This window comes from Ammospiza caudacuta, chromosome 3 (assembly GCF_027887145.1).
Source record: "Ammospiza caudacuta isolate bAmmCau1 chromosome 3, bAmmCau1.pri, whole genome shotgun sequence".
Classification (NCBI taxonomy): domain Eukaryota; kingdom Metazoa; phylum Chordata; class Aves; order Passeriformes; family Passerellidae; genus Ammospiza; species Ammospiza caudacuta.
This window is the reverse complement of record NC_080595.1, coordinates 88,557,559-88,575,446: the sequence shown is the minus strand read 5'-3', so window position 1 is coordinate 88,575,446 and position 17,888 is coordinate 88,557,559. Positions and strand designations below refer to the sequence as shown.

The 17,888-nt window shown below is 38.5% G+C and overlaps 1 protein-coding gene across 2 annotated transcripts in view; it reads right to left on the bottom strand.

The window, feature by feature from the left end:
- Positions 1-14,579: 14,579 nt before the first annotated feature.
- MYOM2 (myomesin 2) overlaps positions 14,580-17,888 on the bottom strand; it is a 76,386-nt gene continuing 73,077 nt past the window's right edge. For both annotated transcript variants that reach the window (XM_058800910.1, XM_058800911.1), the window contains 2 exons: positions 17,454-17,509; positions 14,580-15,665 (listed from right to left, as the gene is read on the bottom strand). In XM_058800910.1, coding sequence (XP_058656893.1) covers positions 15,339-15,665; positions 17,454-17,509 — 383 coding nt within the window. In that variant the 3' untranslated portion in view covers positions 14,580-15,338. The remainder of the gene's footprint in view (positions 15,666-17,453; positions 17,510-17,888) is intronic.

Sequence of the window (17,888 nt, the reverse complement as noted above, 5' to 3'; positions counted from 1 at the left end):
TGAGCATTTGAGGATCATGGGTTTGGTGTTAGGTGTTTCCACTCAGTCTAAATTCCCCATCAGACAACATGGCCTTTTCCTAATCTTTGAATGAACAGCTTTAGGATGGCCTACAAAAGCTGCTTCATTCATTCAAAGTCAAGGAAAACAAAGCGTGAGGCTGCAGCACATTTAATGCTGGCCAGATAAATGTAATAATGTGGTATTATGTTGAACTGATATGCTTGGCTGGTTTCTTGCTGACTGGACCACAATACGCTGGAACTGCAGTCTGTGACCTTTCAGGGGTGAAAGTTGTTCCATGGTGCTGACATTTACCCAGGCTTTGTGAGTTTCTGTCTCCTAATATAGTGACTGCTTTATGAGAGATCTTGACATATTCCATGGGAAAAAAAAAAAAAAAAAAAGAAAGAAAAAAAGGAGAAGAGGGCAGTGTAAAACAGACTTCAGCAACCTAGGTTACCAGGATAAGGAAAGGGGAATGTAAGAAATCTTACATTCATAAGACACATATACTTACTATTATCCCCAGGGAGTGGCAGCTTACCAAAACTCCATTAATTTTACAGCTGTGGCTTAAAGTAAGTGGGTTTTACTGCACAGATGAACAGTGTCTGTTCCTTGCTAGGTCTGTCCTAGTTCCACATGATTCATTTGCTACCTCTAAACTTCTGTTTGCCAGTGCTCCTGGCTGCAGATGTTTCTTCCTGTTCTTCCACTTGAATAATATCTGTTTGTTTGCAGCAATTATCTGCAGATGATAAAACTTGAAGATCTTGAGATATATTCAGAAAACTGCAAAATACACAAGGCTTTGACCAAAAGTTCCTGCAACATAATAGATAAAACTTATCACTAAAAAGCAGGCAGCAGAGCAGCCAGGCAGCTTTCCCATGCACTAATAACATCACACCGTGAAAGCTGTAGAGAGGATGCTGTTGCTCTGACAGATAATTTTGTCAATAACATTGCTTTTCAGTTACCATTTTTTTCAGCTGAATAGTCATTTGATTTTGTTAAAAGCATTTTCTTGGATCCAAGATTTACAATTAAAGCAAAATGAGTGTCCGTGCTATTACAATAAAATATAATATGAAATAGAGAAATATGCAAAGCAAGGAAAAGTATATTGCCTTGGCTTGACTCGTGTTCAAGACGACTTACAGCATTTAACTGAATTATAAGGGAAAGATTATTTAGGGTGGGATAATTCCCTAGTGGGGCAGAAAAAATGCAGCAGGTCCCAGGTTGCCCTCAACCCTACAGCCAGAATAAGGAAGGAAAAGAAAAAAAAAGGGACTTATGTGTGACAGTGACATTACATCTGCCACAGCAGCCACTCAGGATCACTCACAGCAGCAGTTACATTATTGTAACTTATGCCACCAGTCTGGTCTGATACACAGCTGGCCCGGGGTCATGGTGCTGGCATCCAAAGTAATTTACAGCATCTGTGCACCTCCCCCAAGTCACACTGTGTGCCCTGCAGCTGCAATGAAGAGTTTGCATCATTAACTTTAGAGGCATTTAACTTATGCTTGCATTATGACTGCTGCCTGATGGCATCCTACTCCTCTCTTTTTCCAGGTTGCCATGACAAACTAACAATCTTGATGCAAGGACTAGTTAGTAAATCAGGTAAGTTCCATGAGAATTTAGAGGATAGTAGAATAGCTCTGCCTCCAATATCTTAACAGATAATAATTTTCATGGCCCCTTGACAGTGGCAATAGTTATGACTTCTGCATACTGCCTCATTAGCATTTCTAGGATTCAGCATTTTCCAAAGATGCAGCCATTATTTGATTCATGAACACTGCAGAACTGCACAGAGGATGCACATGGCCAAATATTCATTAGCCTGGATTTAGGCACCTGTGTATATGACCTGCATTTTGTTATTATGGATAACATTTAGCACATCTCTTGGCATCATGAGTGTGTTTCTACTCTTATTCTGACAAGAAATCAGCTCCTTTTTCTCCCTTTTGTCTTCACCCTTTACCTAAAACATTTGTTTCATGAAGTTATAAATGATCATTTTAGATGATGAGTTTGGGTTTCTACCTGTGCATGAGTTAAACTGCTTGATTTGTGCATCTTTCTAATGAGCACATGCAGAACTAGGTACTTCCTAGACCTTAGATTCCCCCTCTAAACAGTAAATACTAAAGATCAATGTGAATTGAATTCTGGAAAAATCTTCTTTTTTATAAAAGTACTTCAAGAACATTGGTTTTTTATTCAAAAGCTATGAAAAAGAATGGCTTGTATTGCTCTTGTCAAGAGCAGCAGTATTATGTGACAATTAAGTTAATAAGCATATAAAATTTTTCTTTAGAGTAGCAAGCTGCCATTATGCAGAACAGCATATTTGTTTGTATAAAGAATTTATTTATGAGTTTACAGCTAAAGATAACAGTTCTGCCATGTTAAGCTTACATTGCAATATTGTACATTGCAGTAAGTAGACTATTATGTGAACATGACCAAGAAGGCTTCCAGCACAGATGAGGACATTGTGGAAATCAAACTCCCATATGAATGATTGTTTTGGGGTTGGTTTCAAGCAGCTCCTTTTCTAAAAAATCTTGATTCTCACACCATTTTAATTACAAATGACATTTAAGTAATCTTATTGTGTTCATAAATTATTGACTATAATTCCTCAGGTTTATGATAAAATTACAACCCAGGGATGCTCACCTCACACCCAGTGGGACTTTCTGCAGCCCATCAGAAAGAAGAATCCAGTGTACAGCTGCTTTCTCTTCAACCAGTTCAGCATCAATAAAGAGTAGGGTTGATTCTAATAAATTGATTTTTTTCGGTCATGTCATGAAGGAACAATCACAAGGGAAAATGGTGGTGAGGAGCAGATTGCAGTTCTAACAAGGACAGTTCCTGTAGCCAGTCTTTTCTGACTCTTTCCTGACACCTCCAAAGAAAGGGGCTCCGTAGCAGATAGCTTGCCAAGTTGCTCAGATAATTTGCCAAGTTGCTCCAGGGGCAGCAACCAACTCCAGGATGTTCTTTGGGTGCATCTGGGGAGATCACACTTGTGAATGATGTGGTTGAAGTGGACAGAATAAGTCCAGTTCTCTTGAGAATTATTAAATGCTCTTGGCTTTCTCTGGCCCTGAAGGGCAAATTTTTCTATTTGCTGCCTCTTCTGGTTCAGGTTCTTTAGCTTTTCTGTGCAACAACCACCGGATTAGAATTGAATTCTCTATGTTTTAAATAAAAACTGAGATACTAGCATCAGTCCAGGACTTCCAAGTCTAAATTATGAGGGGATGCAGTGGAAATTCTGGCCCTTGGCAATGTTACATCTCATCGATGGATATGAGGCTTTTTGTACATCTTCTGGCACCATTCAGTCATGATTTTTAGCAGAAATTTGAATTTTATTGTAATAAAAAATAATTAACATATGTATTTTTACTATGATTTTTGAACAATTTTTATCCATCCTTATCGCAAACACCACTTGAAAGATAAATCATCCTGCTACTGAAATGCAAAATGATTTAATGAGACACAGTACTGTAAACTCTGTCTTGTTCTTGTCAGCCTTTTTCATTATCAAGGGAGTGCAATATCAAATTAGTTTAACTTCTTGACTCAAGAGAATGCAAAGAGCTCACAAATTAAGATTCACCTGCAAGAATGTTTCAGCACCAGGATTAAATGTGAATGCCCAGTTGACTGATAAGCAGATTTTAGCACAGGCAAATAAAATCCTTGGGGACCAAACCTTGCCAGCGCCCAACAACATGTCACTTCGTATGACCCCATTTGTTTCAAAGATATGACAAGCCTGAGACTCAAAATTTCAGCCTGATGATATACAAAGGGCTGCATCCAGCTCAAGGTCCTTAATGATCCCCATTTCTGAATGCAAATACAACTGTACTTGTCACATATCTTTTACAGTGACAAAAGCTTCATTTTGCCTCACCAGTAAGGGAAGAGAGGCCTCATTGCTGTTGAGTTGTACACACTTTAACATGACAGGGTCTCATTCTTTTATTCAAGACCTTGTCCCTAAATCCATGCTCTGGAGAAAGAATTAAGGTATCCCTTCATGTGGCCACACTACATGGGACTACTGCAATAGCCTTGAAGATTTTTACAGCAGGAAGAAAAATCAGTGTCCAGCCTGCACAAAAGAGCTGCAAGCCACCCCTCCTCTCCTAGACAAAACCAAAACAAACAAAAATGCAGTTGACTAGCAAGCATTAAATAACTTGTGATTTAACTAACCTGTATCTATTCAGAAAGACTTCTGTCTCTCAGCTGCTATTGAAGTTATGTCCCACATGTTAATTGAATCTCACTGTTGAAAATTAGCAAGTTGCTTCCATTTTGAATTCTGCTGCCCTTAAGGAGGGTTGCTTCCTCATAATACCTGGTGTTGAATGTTTATCCATTAGTCATTTATCAAGCAACAGAAGGATGGCTGGACTGTAGCAGTGTGCATATTTTCACATAGATTTTTTTTACATGCTTTCATGCATAGTACATCATATAACACACAGATTTATCTGTCTGTAAAGGTATATGTGCTGTAGACCCTCTGAAAAATGTATCCCTCTAGGGAAGGATATCCCTGACAAAAATTGAGATTTTTATGGTGGATTAGTCACTGTGTAGAAGTACTCACATTCTCTTAATTTTTTCATTTTAATTTCTTTAAATTTTGACAGAGGCACAGGATCAGTTAGATTGGAGCATATCTTCAAGTTCATCAAGTCCAATCTTTTATCAATCACCACACTTTAAACTAGACCACGGCACTGAGTGTCATATCCAGCTATTTCTTGAAAGCTTACAGGAATGGTGACTCCACCATTTCCCTGGACAGCCCATTCCAATGCTTTATAACCCTTACCATGAAGAAATTCTTCCTGTGGTCCAACCTAAGCCTCCCTTTGTTCTGCTTGAGGCCATATTCTCTGGAAGAGGAAAATCCCCACCTTGCTACAACTTCTTTCTAGGTAGTTGTAAAGAGAAACAGATGGGACAAGTTACATCTATTTTTTCCAAGCTGTTTTTTCAGAGTTTCCTACATTCCAACATGCTAATTTTACTCCAGGTAACAACCTCAATTTTTCAAGAGCCTCAGCTACCCAGGACATTTCTTTCATGACGTTTCTTATGCCTGAAGTGCAATATCTTTTCTCTGATATCCTATCCCCATAATTTTGCTTTTCTGTGAAGAATTTGAAGACTGATCTATTAAAGTTTTTTACTATAAAATGCACTTTTAGTAAATGATAGCTAAGGTTTTGCCACTCTGGGTTGAATAGGAATATTGCAGCAGTATTACCAAGTTTCTCCAATATGATTCATACTGCACAAGAGTTTATGCACGCAATCAAATACTGGTAAAAAAAAAAATGGAATAATTATATCCCATCTGAAATTAGCCATCAAAATAAAATAGAATTTAGAAAAAGGAAAATAAGAGCTATGTGAAATATCTTCTCTTTGTCTTTCAAATTAGATGTAGGTTAACCATCAAATCATTTATTATAATTCAGAAAAGTAAAGAAAACAGAGCAGAACTTAATAATCAGAAAATAACAGTTAAAATATGCACCTTTTTGTTTGGTTGGTTTTTTTGTTTGTTTGTTGTTGGTTTTTTTGTTTTGTTTCAAAGGTGAAGCTGCAACTCTTCACAAAATAACTTATGGCCCCAATGGCAAGGTAATGAAAACAAAAGAGAAGTTTGAAAGCAAAGTATTTCTAGGGGTAAGAAAAACATATTCTAGATTCTGGAGGTTTGTTTTGTACCATGTCATAAGAGCAAAAGAGACGTAAACACTGAGGTTATGGCCACAATGAGTCACTGAATCGGGGTACAGAGAACCAGGGACACATCAGTGAAACTGGCAGGTCGCAGGATCCCTTATTGTTTTTTCTGTTAAAGATTTTGGCTCTATAAAACCAAAGCAAAAAGCTGTATGCAGCTTGACAGATGAAATCACTGCAGAGAGAATACTGATAGCTGTGCAGCTCCCGCTCTGCCTTATATGATATCCATCCCACTGCCAGTCTACCAGAAATGAACATTTAATCAGGTTATGTAGCCCAAACACAATCTTTATTTTGTGGGAGCTCTGTTATTAGTATCTGAACAGCTGGTATAGAGAAGAAACTCTTCAAACTGAACAATTCCCAGCTAGCACCTCCTCAGACAGAAGAGAGCGTCCCACTTTTCACAATGAATAGCAGGTTCAGGTCACCCTACATATTAAGTTTAGCAGGTCCAGTGCTGCTCAGAGATCCTGAGAAGGGGACAGCAAGGGTTGGCTAGAGCTTGATCTGTGTGCACAGAACCATCAGACACTTTTACCACTAGGAAATCTCTACTCATGTGCAAACTAAAATTTACCAACTTGGCCACATTTACACAGGTTTTGAAGAGGACAGAGAGAGACAACTTTCTTCCTCAGATTCCCTTTCCGGATCCTTCTCCATTCAATCTGTCATGAATTTAGATCACTCAAAAGAATTGCTGTCAAAGGTATTAGCAAAAGCAATTTTAATATGATGCTGTAAAGCTGTGGTGTAACAAAGTTCCATGACAAAGTTCAATTTTTTACTGCCACAGGTGTTTACTGTACGTGACCTGGTGGTCTATCCAAAATCAATTTGAGCTCTGATTCAAAACTTATCAAGACAAAAGTCTGAGCTAGTAATTCAAATCAAAGTTATCATATTGCAAGTTTATGCACAATATTGGTTGCTACCAAAGATCAGTCACTGGTAAAAGCTCTCTCTGTCACAAGTAGAAACCTGGAGAGGTTTCCCAACTCCAGGGGAGATCACCATCATGTAGCCATGCTGCTAAGTAGGGAGAGCTCAAAGAATGCTCATTTAGGCTGTCAATATTATGTAAGGGTCTCCACACTGTGGGTCAAGCTTGTTACCATGTGAACCAGATTCAGCTTATGCTGAAAATGATTGCTCCATCAAGAAGGATAAGCAATCCTCCAAAGGTTAGCCCAATCTCTAGGGAATGTGTGCTGGTGTTATTCCCAGATTCATTCCTGAAAGGGAAAAGCAGTACGAGTCTTGGTTCCATTTTTCTGGATGGATTAACCCTTAGAGGCTCAACTTGTTTAACTGTTCAGACTAAAGACAAAGGTCTCTTTGGCCACTCAGAATGTCCCTGTCTCTTTAACATCAAAATACAAGATATCTGAAAGAATAAAGACCGATATAAGGAAGCTGCCAATCCTGAAATGCCTGTGGAGCATCTTTAATTACAGTTTGAGGCCTCAGGAGGAGACTTGGGAGCACAGTTACTGTAAAGTCATTAGCCCATGGCATTTTCAATTAAAGCTTGTCAGGCCCAACGAGATGTGCTCTGATGGAAAGGGAATTACTAGCTATGTTCTTTGGAATGAAATAGTCATATATTTTGGCATCAAATGGACGTGAGGCCTGATCAGAGCCCATCAGAATGTATTGTGCAGAGCTTGGAAAGTGATGTTTCTGAATCTTACTACTAACAGGTAAGGATAAGTTTCTGAGAAGGGAAATCATGGCTAATTAAATGGGTTACAATACAGGTGATTTGATATCCTGATTCCAGCTGGGATAAAGTTAATTTTCTTCTTAATAGCTTATAAAGTCCTGTATTTTGGATTTAGTTTGAGAATAATCTTGATAACACACTGATGTTTTAGTTCCTATAGTACTTACTCTAAATAAAGGACTTTTCAATGTCTCATGCCTTGCCAGCAGGTGTACAAAAAGCTGGGAGGGAGTGTAGCTAGGAAAGCTAACCTGAGCTGGACAAAGGGATATTCCACACCAGAGAATGTCATGCTCAGCTTACAAAACTGGAGGCAATTAGCTGGGGGTTGCTGATTGTTGCCCAGAAAAGGTCTGAACATTGGTGTCAGCATGGGGTGAATAATTGTGTTGGGCACCAATTGTTTCTCTTGAATTTCATCCCCTCTCTTGTTCTCACCCCTTTTCATTAGTAGTACATTTTTTCATTAGTACTACAATTATTATTAGTAGTAGTGTGGTTTTTTTTATTTTTAATGATTAAACTGTGATGATATCAACACCCAAAGTTTGCCTTTTCTTTCCCATTCTCCTCCCCCCAAGGGTGAAGAGCTGGGGGAAGTGAGCAAGCAGCTCTATGGTGCTTAGTTGCCAGCTGGTGCTAAACTATGGCACTTAATGATGTAGAAGTCAGAGCGGTCTGCAAGAGATATTCTCTGATTTGTGGCAGGACACTTCAGGCAGTCACAAAAGGATGGGACACAGACTCCTGTCATATGTGTAAGCCTGAATAAATAAGATTCATAGGAATTTAACTGCCTTTCTAATAAGAGGGCTGTGCATGTAAAAATCGATTGTGTTTAAAGAGAGCACAAAAGCAGGTTTAAGATCTCAGAGTGAAACAGGTTTGCATGCCATGCTTAGAGGAAAAGGTGCATCTGAGAAAAATTGGAATCCCATTGACGAGTCATAAATGCCAGACCGCAGCAGCAGGGGATATGCACCAAGATAAGCAAAAAGATCACACAAGAGCCAAACCTGTTCCTGAAAGGTCAGAACATAACCTTTAACAGCCAAAGCTGACACAGGTGTTTACTGTACGTGACCTGGTGGTCTATCTAAAATCCAAGAAAATTAGGAAGTTTAAGGTTTAAGCCTGAAAAGTTCAGTTATCCCGCAGATGAGTTCAAATACAAATGTGCCAATTAATCATAACACATTTTCCCCTAAGTTACCCAAAAATTAGTGGAAAGATAATCATTGGTTAATGATAATAAAAAAGAATCACAAACAGGAAATTATGTTATCACATACAAATTTCATGTGGCTACTGGTGCTCGGACATCTCAGTTACAACCTCTGAGAAAATTAACCAGTGCTAAGGCATCAGCACTGAACTCAATCAGTTAATACTTTTATTTGTTTGGACTGACCTTAGCAAAGTTTTGGTGCAGGTTAGCTCACACACTCCTAAACAGCTCTTGATCTGAAGTTAGCTTGGGTAATACTGTCTTCACTTAAGATGATACTGAAGTTTGTGGTGGGCACTAGAAGAGGTAAATGTGGTATGTACAGGGTGTTGGTCTAGGGAATAGAAAAGTAAGTCTTGAAAGCAAGGCTTATTTCTTGGGACAGTTTCTGCCATTAAGGCAGGATTAAATGACAGAGGAAGAAAGATCATATCAAGAAATCACAAAACCTAGCGAGTAACAGAGCTGAACAGAAGGACAACTGGAACTAGTCAAAGAGAACACCAAGGCAGACAGATTCTGGCCCAGAAGCAGGAGTATTCAGAGCTTTTGCCAGTTACTGAGCTGCCTTGGGCAGAGGAACTTGGACTTATCAGAACCACAGAATGGTGCTTCTTCAGCCAGAGGGTGTGTTTTGCCAGCACAACAGAGAAACTGCACAAGGCATATCTTATGGGCTTAGCTAAAGGACACAAACAGACCATGAAAGGCTTATGGCATCCATTGGTTGAGAAGCTGCCACAGAGAGGAGATGAGCAAAAGTAGAAACAATTCCTACACTAACAGCAGCATCACAAACAATAAAAGAGTGGGATGAAGACCTACATATTTAAAAGGCTTGAATTGAATGCAACATCTTCATAAAGGCCAAGTGATGAGAATCAGCTATAAGTTGGGACCAAGTGACTGATGGAAAACACAAGTGCTTCCAGAGACTGAAATAAGATGGATATCACAAAGAAGGCAGAAAATTACAAGAGTTCAGTAGAGGACGATGGCCTGTAAAAACACACCAAAAATTCTGGTATTAAGAAAGAAATCTCTAAATAGATTCTTCAACTAAGGACCTAAATTAGACAAAGATGGTGCAGAATTTATCACACCTGACTTCAAACATCAGCCAATGCAATGTCTCCCATCCAAGCAGTTTATACAAAGCTCCCTTTACAGACAGTGGAAAAAATATGTGATTCATCTCACTTATTTGAGAGACCTGTTTTAGAATGGCATGGCTTGTGCCCTACTGGTACTTGTTTCTCTCCACTTCCAAGACGGGAGTTTCAGTGATTAGCTCAGATGGAGACATCTGCATGTGGCCTCGTAACTCCCAGCCAGGGAGCTGTCTTGTGTTTTACCTCCCATTACGCACTGTGCAGGAGGTTGATTGCCATTTTCATATGTGGAAGGAATTTTTTCCCAGGCAGCTAAAGTGGCACATGACTATATGGGGTTCTTTTTCACATACTACCTTGCAATCAGGAGGGCTAGCTTTGGGTTGATTTACAATTGTTGGATTGGCTTTTAGTGCACTTCTTTATTCAAAATGGTCCAGTGGAGGTCACCAAGCCAGCACACTAAAATTTTGATCACCATTTGAACTGTGATTTAAAATGGTAAAGAGCTGCACTGGCTCAGTCTTTAACAGAAGCTGTAGTTCTTTCCATCTGCCTCTCTTCTCCATGCTGTGTGCACCAATGTCATTGGATGGGTAATGGCTTCCCACAGAGGCCCTCAGCAGGGTGGAGGGCAGATTCACTCTTGGGATGTGATGGTGTCTTGTGAAATCTGCATTGGGTAACCTTGCTGGATATTTTAGAATACCATGTGGAAGGCTTTAGCCACAGCTATTAACCATATCACTTCTAATTGCAGTAGAGTGTCTAAATCTCTTTTACCTATCAGATGTCAGCTGTACTATATGAATGTAACAGAGGAGAAACAATAACATAAAAAGAAGTTACATTAACCAAAAAAATGGCACATGTTTATTACAAGTTAACAGTCCTTTACTGCACCCACAGGAAGTTGAAATGTTCACAAACAAAATTACGTGAAGACAAGTGCACTATTTTTAAAACACAACAGTCTGATAAACCTTGAGCTACCTGAGGACAAAGTTAGTACTGAGAGTTACAGACACATTCTAATGAGGAATTAAATATTAATCTAGAAGGCTAGTGGTAGTTTCTTACAGGTCTTGACATCACTGAATCTTGCAGAGGCAGTACTGAGAGCTAGACCTGTGCTCCTCGCTCACACATCTCACATTAATTTTAAATGGAATAATCCCTCCGTAAAAACTGAATAAAAATTGTAGGGCATGGGCCTTACAGTATTGGAAACAAGGTTGTGGAAGATGCTAAGTGTGAGAGGCTTGCATTCAGAGCTGGAACTCAAATCTTCCTTCATAAATATGGTTGATACTCTGGGATTTTCATATCCTAAGGAGAACACTTGATCTAAAATGAGTCTTGCAATATTTTACAAGGCATGCTTAACCTCTTAATGTGTGTCATGAAAAGATTAAGAGGCAGTGTTATTGCTTGCAAAATCACCTGCTATTTCCAGGAAACAGTCATCTGCTGGACCTGTCCTTGTCACTGGCATAAGTATAATGCTTTTAATAATCTCCCATTGCCTAAGTGATGTGTTTGCATCAAAATGATGGATATGCTATAGCTGGCAAAACTTTTTAAGAGCTACTTATTTCTATCTTGTTCCTCTGCTGCCATCAAGAGGTTTTATTCTTAGATTTAAAAAAAGAGAATCAAGTGCTTTATTATATTGCAAAGTTGCCTTTAAAAATTGTCTGCACCTTAACATCACTTAAGGTGCTATTATCACTGAATCTCTGTCTCCATACAAGAGCAGATTAATGAAGTGTGCACAAGCTTTTGAGCTGTGGGATGCAAGTAAGTCTTATGGGCTGAAGTGAGATTTATACTAGAGGCAAACACTGTCATTAAAAAAAAAAAATTCCTCATAAAAAGCACCTGTAAATTGGCCTTAGGAGTAATTTTCATAAAACCTGTTTTTCAGCAAATAAACAGTAACACATCAAAGCAGCCTCAAAGTAAGCAGGTGCTTGAAGAAAAGGCAGCCTGGCCAGCCTTGCAGCAGGATGCCAACATGACAGGCACAGCCAGGACTTTGGCCCGTCAGCACAACTGGCTGACATCTTCTGTGCCTCCCGTGACAAGGCAGTGATGCTCCATTTCACACTAGCATTGCCCAGAACGGCACAACACGGAACTCACACAACACAAAACTCACCAGTGAGACAGAAAATCATTCTAATACAAACATTTCCTCTTAAAGGTAACAGAAACAGCCAGTTCACCACAATGGGCTCCTGGCTTTGTAAAAATAATAGATTTACATGCAGTATAAACGAGTCCATCTCCCTTGACCTCAGTGTGAATAGGTTAATTTGGCATCAGACCTTCTCAAGCAAATCTCACCTTCTTGCTTTGCCCCTTCAAATGTTTATTAATTAAACTAATGCTAGCACCAGGTCTGTGGAGGGCAGGTGCAAATGCTAATGTACCTCGCCATGTATTTCATCTGAATACATTACCAGAACATCCTTTTTGTCCCTTTGATATCCATCCGATTTTATTGCCCCTCCTGGCAACCAGGAGCATGTTGACTCTGAAAAGACAGTTCCTTTTAAACACAGTTGAACCAATTCATTTCCTGGAACTGATAACAAGATTTTTAAATGTGTACAAAGGAACCAAATGTACACTGAACACTGAAATATGGGAAAGAGTTTCTAGGAAGTCCTTAGCCTTTAGAATACAATGTTCCTGTGAATGATAATTTCTGTACTTCAACAGAGGATTAGCTGTCATAATAAATTATTTCTGTTTGCCTGGAAGGAAATAAGTGAAACTTCCTTAACTAAGAAGGCCAGCAAAAGGTACAGCAGAGATGAGACTAACCTTGTCTCCTGTGCTCAAGGATACCTCTGAAAAGCTGCCATAACATGCAGTAATTTGATAGTGTCAACTAAAATTAACCTGTGTATTGTAGAAGGAGATAAGAATAATATTAAATTCCTGCTGATACTCACTTTGTATGTTATGGAGACTGGCTCTGATGTTTTGTGAGCCTGCCATAATAAGATTTTGAAAATCTTAAATACCTTTAATAAAAAATTGGAATAGAAAAGAAGAAAATATGGTTTATTTTGTTGAGACTTGCTGAAGTTCTTGTGATGACGGATTGCTATGAAAATATATTTTCTTATTTTGACAGATACAAAGATGGTAAATCCTTACTTTTCTTTGTGTCCTAAAATCTCCTAATTTAACTACTTCATATTAGTACCATGTTCTTCAGTCATTAAACATCTTGGACACTTTAATTCAACGACCAGATGCAGAACATGGGTACCAAACCAGTTTTCACCCCAAAAAATTATTTTTTATCACCATTCAGTATAATTCCTAGATGTTTAAACTGTATTTAAATATAAACTCACTGTTCATTGGCTCTGGGTACAAAAATATTTCAAACATATTTTTATTTAAAATCAAATAATCTTTTAATAAAGTGTAATCAAAGGCTATTTCCTTTACAGAGCTGGCCTGTAGTTTTGCATCATGACTACTTACAGATATCAGTGAGTTGCAAAGGAAGTTTGCAGTCCTTGGAGAATTTGAAACTACAGTGAATCCATCCTCATCATTACTTGTTCAAACCATCAAGTTCCTAACTAGTTTACACTACCATGCCCTCAATCCCTCCTTGACTACTGAAAATTAGGATAAAATTCAAGAAAGGGAGAGAACCTCTCAAATCTAGCATTTAACAAGCTCATGTGAGAATCAGGATGCCTAGGTCTAGTCTCTTTTTCTTCTGTCTCCCAGATGTGTGCTCCAACCTACTGCATCTGACATATGGTAAGTTGGTTTCTCATTTCATCTGCTTTTCATCTTTCTCCAAAACAAAAACCATAGTGGTTCAAGTGAATTGGGTTGCAGACAAAGCAATGAAAGGTCTGTGTCAGTGAGACAAAAATTGAAAAAAAATTAAATAAAGGAAACCCTGAAATTAAATTTGTTCCAAAACTGTCAATTTCCTTGGGTTTTTTTTCAGTTTGTCTGCTGGGGTGGGAGGGAGGGAGAAGTCAGAACAATTGTTTCTATATTTCCCACACTTACGATCAGAAGCTGAAACTCAGAGTGAAAGACTCAACATCAACTTTCAGCAGTGACCCTGAAACACAAATTTCTAATCTGGTCACTTGTGCCGAACTCTTTCATCCAGTTTCTTCAGTGAAGATTTTGCAGTGCCAATTCTTCATGTGACCCCTCATCCAAGCTCCCATCTCCCACAATTCTCCCTTTTCATCTCATTTATCCTAGAGACTGGAAGAAGTCACAAGAGAGGAGGGCTGCCTTCAATGCCTATCACGAATGTTACTTACCATTAGAACTCTCTGCTGGAAGCTGCTTAGCAAGGAACAAAACTTCTTCTAGGTACAGAGGTGGTTTCTATTGAACAGAGAACCTGATCCAAAACACTCAATTATGTATCATATGAGAGATATGTGAGCAACTGATGCCCATCCTATTTGAATGTTTCACAATAAAAATGTGTTGGAAATTTTGCCTAGAAGAGCATCACTTCACACATGGAAGAGCTCCCTTGTTCTTTTCACTGAGAGGAGAATCAAAGACATAATTATTTTAAGTGACTGAATTGTATATATATCTTCTAGTGCCAGTTTAAGCTTGACCTGTATTGTAAAAAGTAAAATTAATGTTGCAAGTGCCACTCAGTGACTGTGATTAACCATAATTTGCATTCTTTATTGAAAGTCGATAGTCTGCACGCTACCAGCTGTGAAATTGTGCAATAAGCAATAATTAAACAATGAAGAAGAGTAAATAGAACTAGTTAGGCATGATTTGGAGTAGTGAGTAGCAAAGGTGACTTTTAAAGTTTTATTAGCACAGAGCAGGAATACAAAATACAACCATGTGATCTATGGTTCAGTGAGTAAAGAGTGAACATTTGTAAAAGTCTACTAAAGTCACATCTACTAAAGTCACACAATTGATAGAACAAGAGTATCACTACTGAAGCAAGACTATACACTAAACTTACAGGACACTAAGGGCTTCAAAGCCCAAAGGACCATCTCTGAATATCTATCTAACTGCAGTTCACCACCTTTACTGGCAGGACATTTGTTCTCAGAGGCTTGTTGGATTGCCTGGACTTTGGGGTTTTTTGCAGAGGATTGACAAGTGTGAAAATAAAAGTTTACTGCAGTTTTGTGGGTTTTGGAACTTGCCATTTCATATGGGAACCCCTGGCAGGAATTTGTCTTTTCACTGTTTGCAAGTCTTACTGAATTATATGCATTCAAAATGAGATTGTTGCAGATGTGTACAGCACCACTGCACAGCTACCTCCCTAAGCAAACTTAAAAACTCAGTTTCCCTTTGGACATTACCAACTAATTTTGTGTGGCAATAGCTCAAATACAGCTCATGTATTCTATACATTTGTCAAACATAGAATGAAGCTTCACTTGTTACAGAATCTTCATTTGCCCTCAGGTTTGAGGACTTCTTCTGATGGTGGTATTGGCCTGGGTTTAGCAAGTTGGCCAGGCTTAATTTCAGGCATTTTTTCACCATGTCTGTACACACTTACAGTGACATCCACTGTTTCCCCACCATACTTGTTCTTGACATGGATGCTGTATTTGCCTGAATCTTCTGAAGTCACCCCCTTGATGGTTAAACTGGCATATTTCCCCTGTTCCAGTGAATACGCATAGTGCTCATCAATTTCAAAGGCCTTGTCATTCTTGAACCAAACCACTTCAGGGTCAGGATTTCCAAATACAGTACAGGTCAGATTCAGTGTCTGAGGGAGATAAACAGAAGTTTGAGATCAGTACTTGTTTAACCTCCATATTACTTTTAGGCATTTTTTATTCTTAGCTAATTAAACTAAGACATGATATCATATTCTTGAGGACTGAAAAGTAAAGTCCCTAATATTTATTCTTCCCTTGATTCAGACTTTCCACCATCTCACCAGTAACTGTGATACAGTAATAGCCTCAGGGTTGCAGTGTCTGAAGATGGTAAGTTGGACTGTCATTGCAGTCCTGCCTGCAGGAGACTCCTGACAACCCATTAGTCTGACATGAGGTTCAGGCAATGATAGTTTTAAAAACATCCTTGAAGCTTCCCTGTACACAGCAGGGAGGAGAACTGAGCAAATCTTTTCTGACCAAGGCCTCCTGAGGTTATTGCTTGAGATGATTAAAAAAAAATTCACTTAAAAATAGAATACATAACATGAATCACTGGACATCGATTCCAGGTGTGGCTGACTGGAAAAGTAGAAATAATTTATGAAGAATAAATAATACATAAATACTGGTAAAATGCTCTTAAAATCATAGAATGGTTTGGGTTAGAAGGGACCCTAAATATCATCTGCTTGCCATCCCCCTGCCATGGGGAGGGACATCTTCCACAGGCAGGAACACCTTTCACTAGATGGGGTTGCTCACAGTCCTGTCCAACCTGGCCATGTGTTACATGCATGTGAAGCATATTCAGAAAACAGCTGACATTATCGAATGGACCATCCTGGCAGCTTAGCATTTCTCAATGACTGAATTGAGATTTGAGGAGCTTGTAAAATTTTCATGAGGATTCTTCCAAATTTTTATAGATGTACTGCTGAACCCAATTTTGACCACCCTCTAAGTGTGTGTGTGTAAACTTCATGTATTTAGGTACAGTGATCACAGAAAAAAAAAGGGAAGAAACATCTGAAAACTCACTGCACAAAATTTGGCCCTAGATAAAGTCACCTTAAGAATTCAACATATGTGGCATTGTGTTAGAAAAAAAAACAGGAAAAAATAAAACAAAGAAAAACCCTACCGTTAACAACCCCAAACTGACAATTTCTACCAGAATTGTTCCTTATATTCTCTCCACGTTCCCCTTCAGGGAATGAACATACTTGAGGAATGTTTTTCTTGATTGACAATGACTGAATAGGTGTGATATAACTCAGAGTAAAAATAAAACAGGAAGAAGTTTTCAGTGATCAAAAGCCACATATGTTAACAAATAGAAGTGGTCTTTGACAATTCATGCATCTGAAGTCAGAATGCTGAAGGAAGATTTACATACTAGAGGTACAATGCAGTGGCAAGCTAAGTCAGTGGGCATTCTTGAAGTGATATTGTGTAGGAGACAAAGTTAACTAATAGCATACAGGAACTAGACTTACTATAAAATATTTAAAGGACTGATGAGGCAAACACAAAAACAAAAATTTGGGAAAATAACCTTGTGTCTAATAGAGTGAGTTTTATTCTTTCAGTCCTTTTTGGAACATAAGCAACATTAAATTACTATTGCTTTCAAAAGTCATGTCATTTAAGAGAAATTAACAATTAAATCATAATAATTAATCAAGTCTCAGTAGGTTGGTATTAAAAACTTACCAGATATATTCCACAGTCATTTTAGATAATTTGGGTCTATTCTACTTATGAAATTATAGATTTGAACTAAAAATAAAATTATTCTCCTGCTTTCAGTTTCATGAAACCATTTGCATTCCCTCACCTCTTGATATCAAAGAAAACCTCTCACTGCTCAGCATAACAAAAGCTGTCCTTACCTTCCCATCCATTATGGTAACGACATCAGGCAAACCACCAATGACTTTACCACGATCTAGGGGTTAAAGAAAAATATAGTATTCATATGAAGTTTAGACTTCAAAATTACTCATTTCTTAATGATTTTGGAGTCATGACTCATGGCTTTTTTTCTGCCTTTTTTTTAATCTTTAAAAAAAACCAATTTTTGTGATATTCTGGGAGGGGTTTAATATGTTGCATAGTCAGTCCCTTTAGATTTTTTTGGCCAAGATTTTGCTACAGCATTCTAAACTGATACACATAACAACCTTGAAGGTACTGCTGAGCTTGACAGTTTATGTTTTGGGCCCAGAGCAAAGTAAGGAGGGTGCTTTTAGCATCTTAGTGGTATCCAAAGTCCAAGAAAAATTTGTTCTGCCACAGACTTTGTGGGCAGAAGCATCATGTCACCA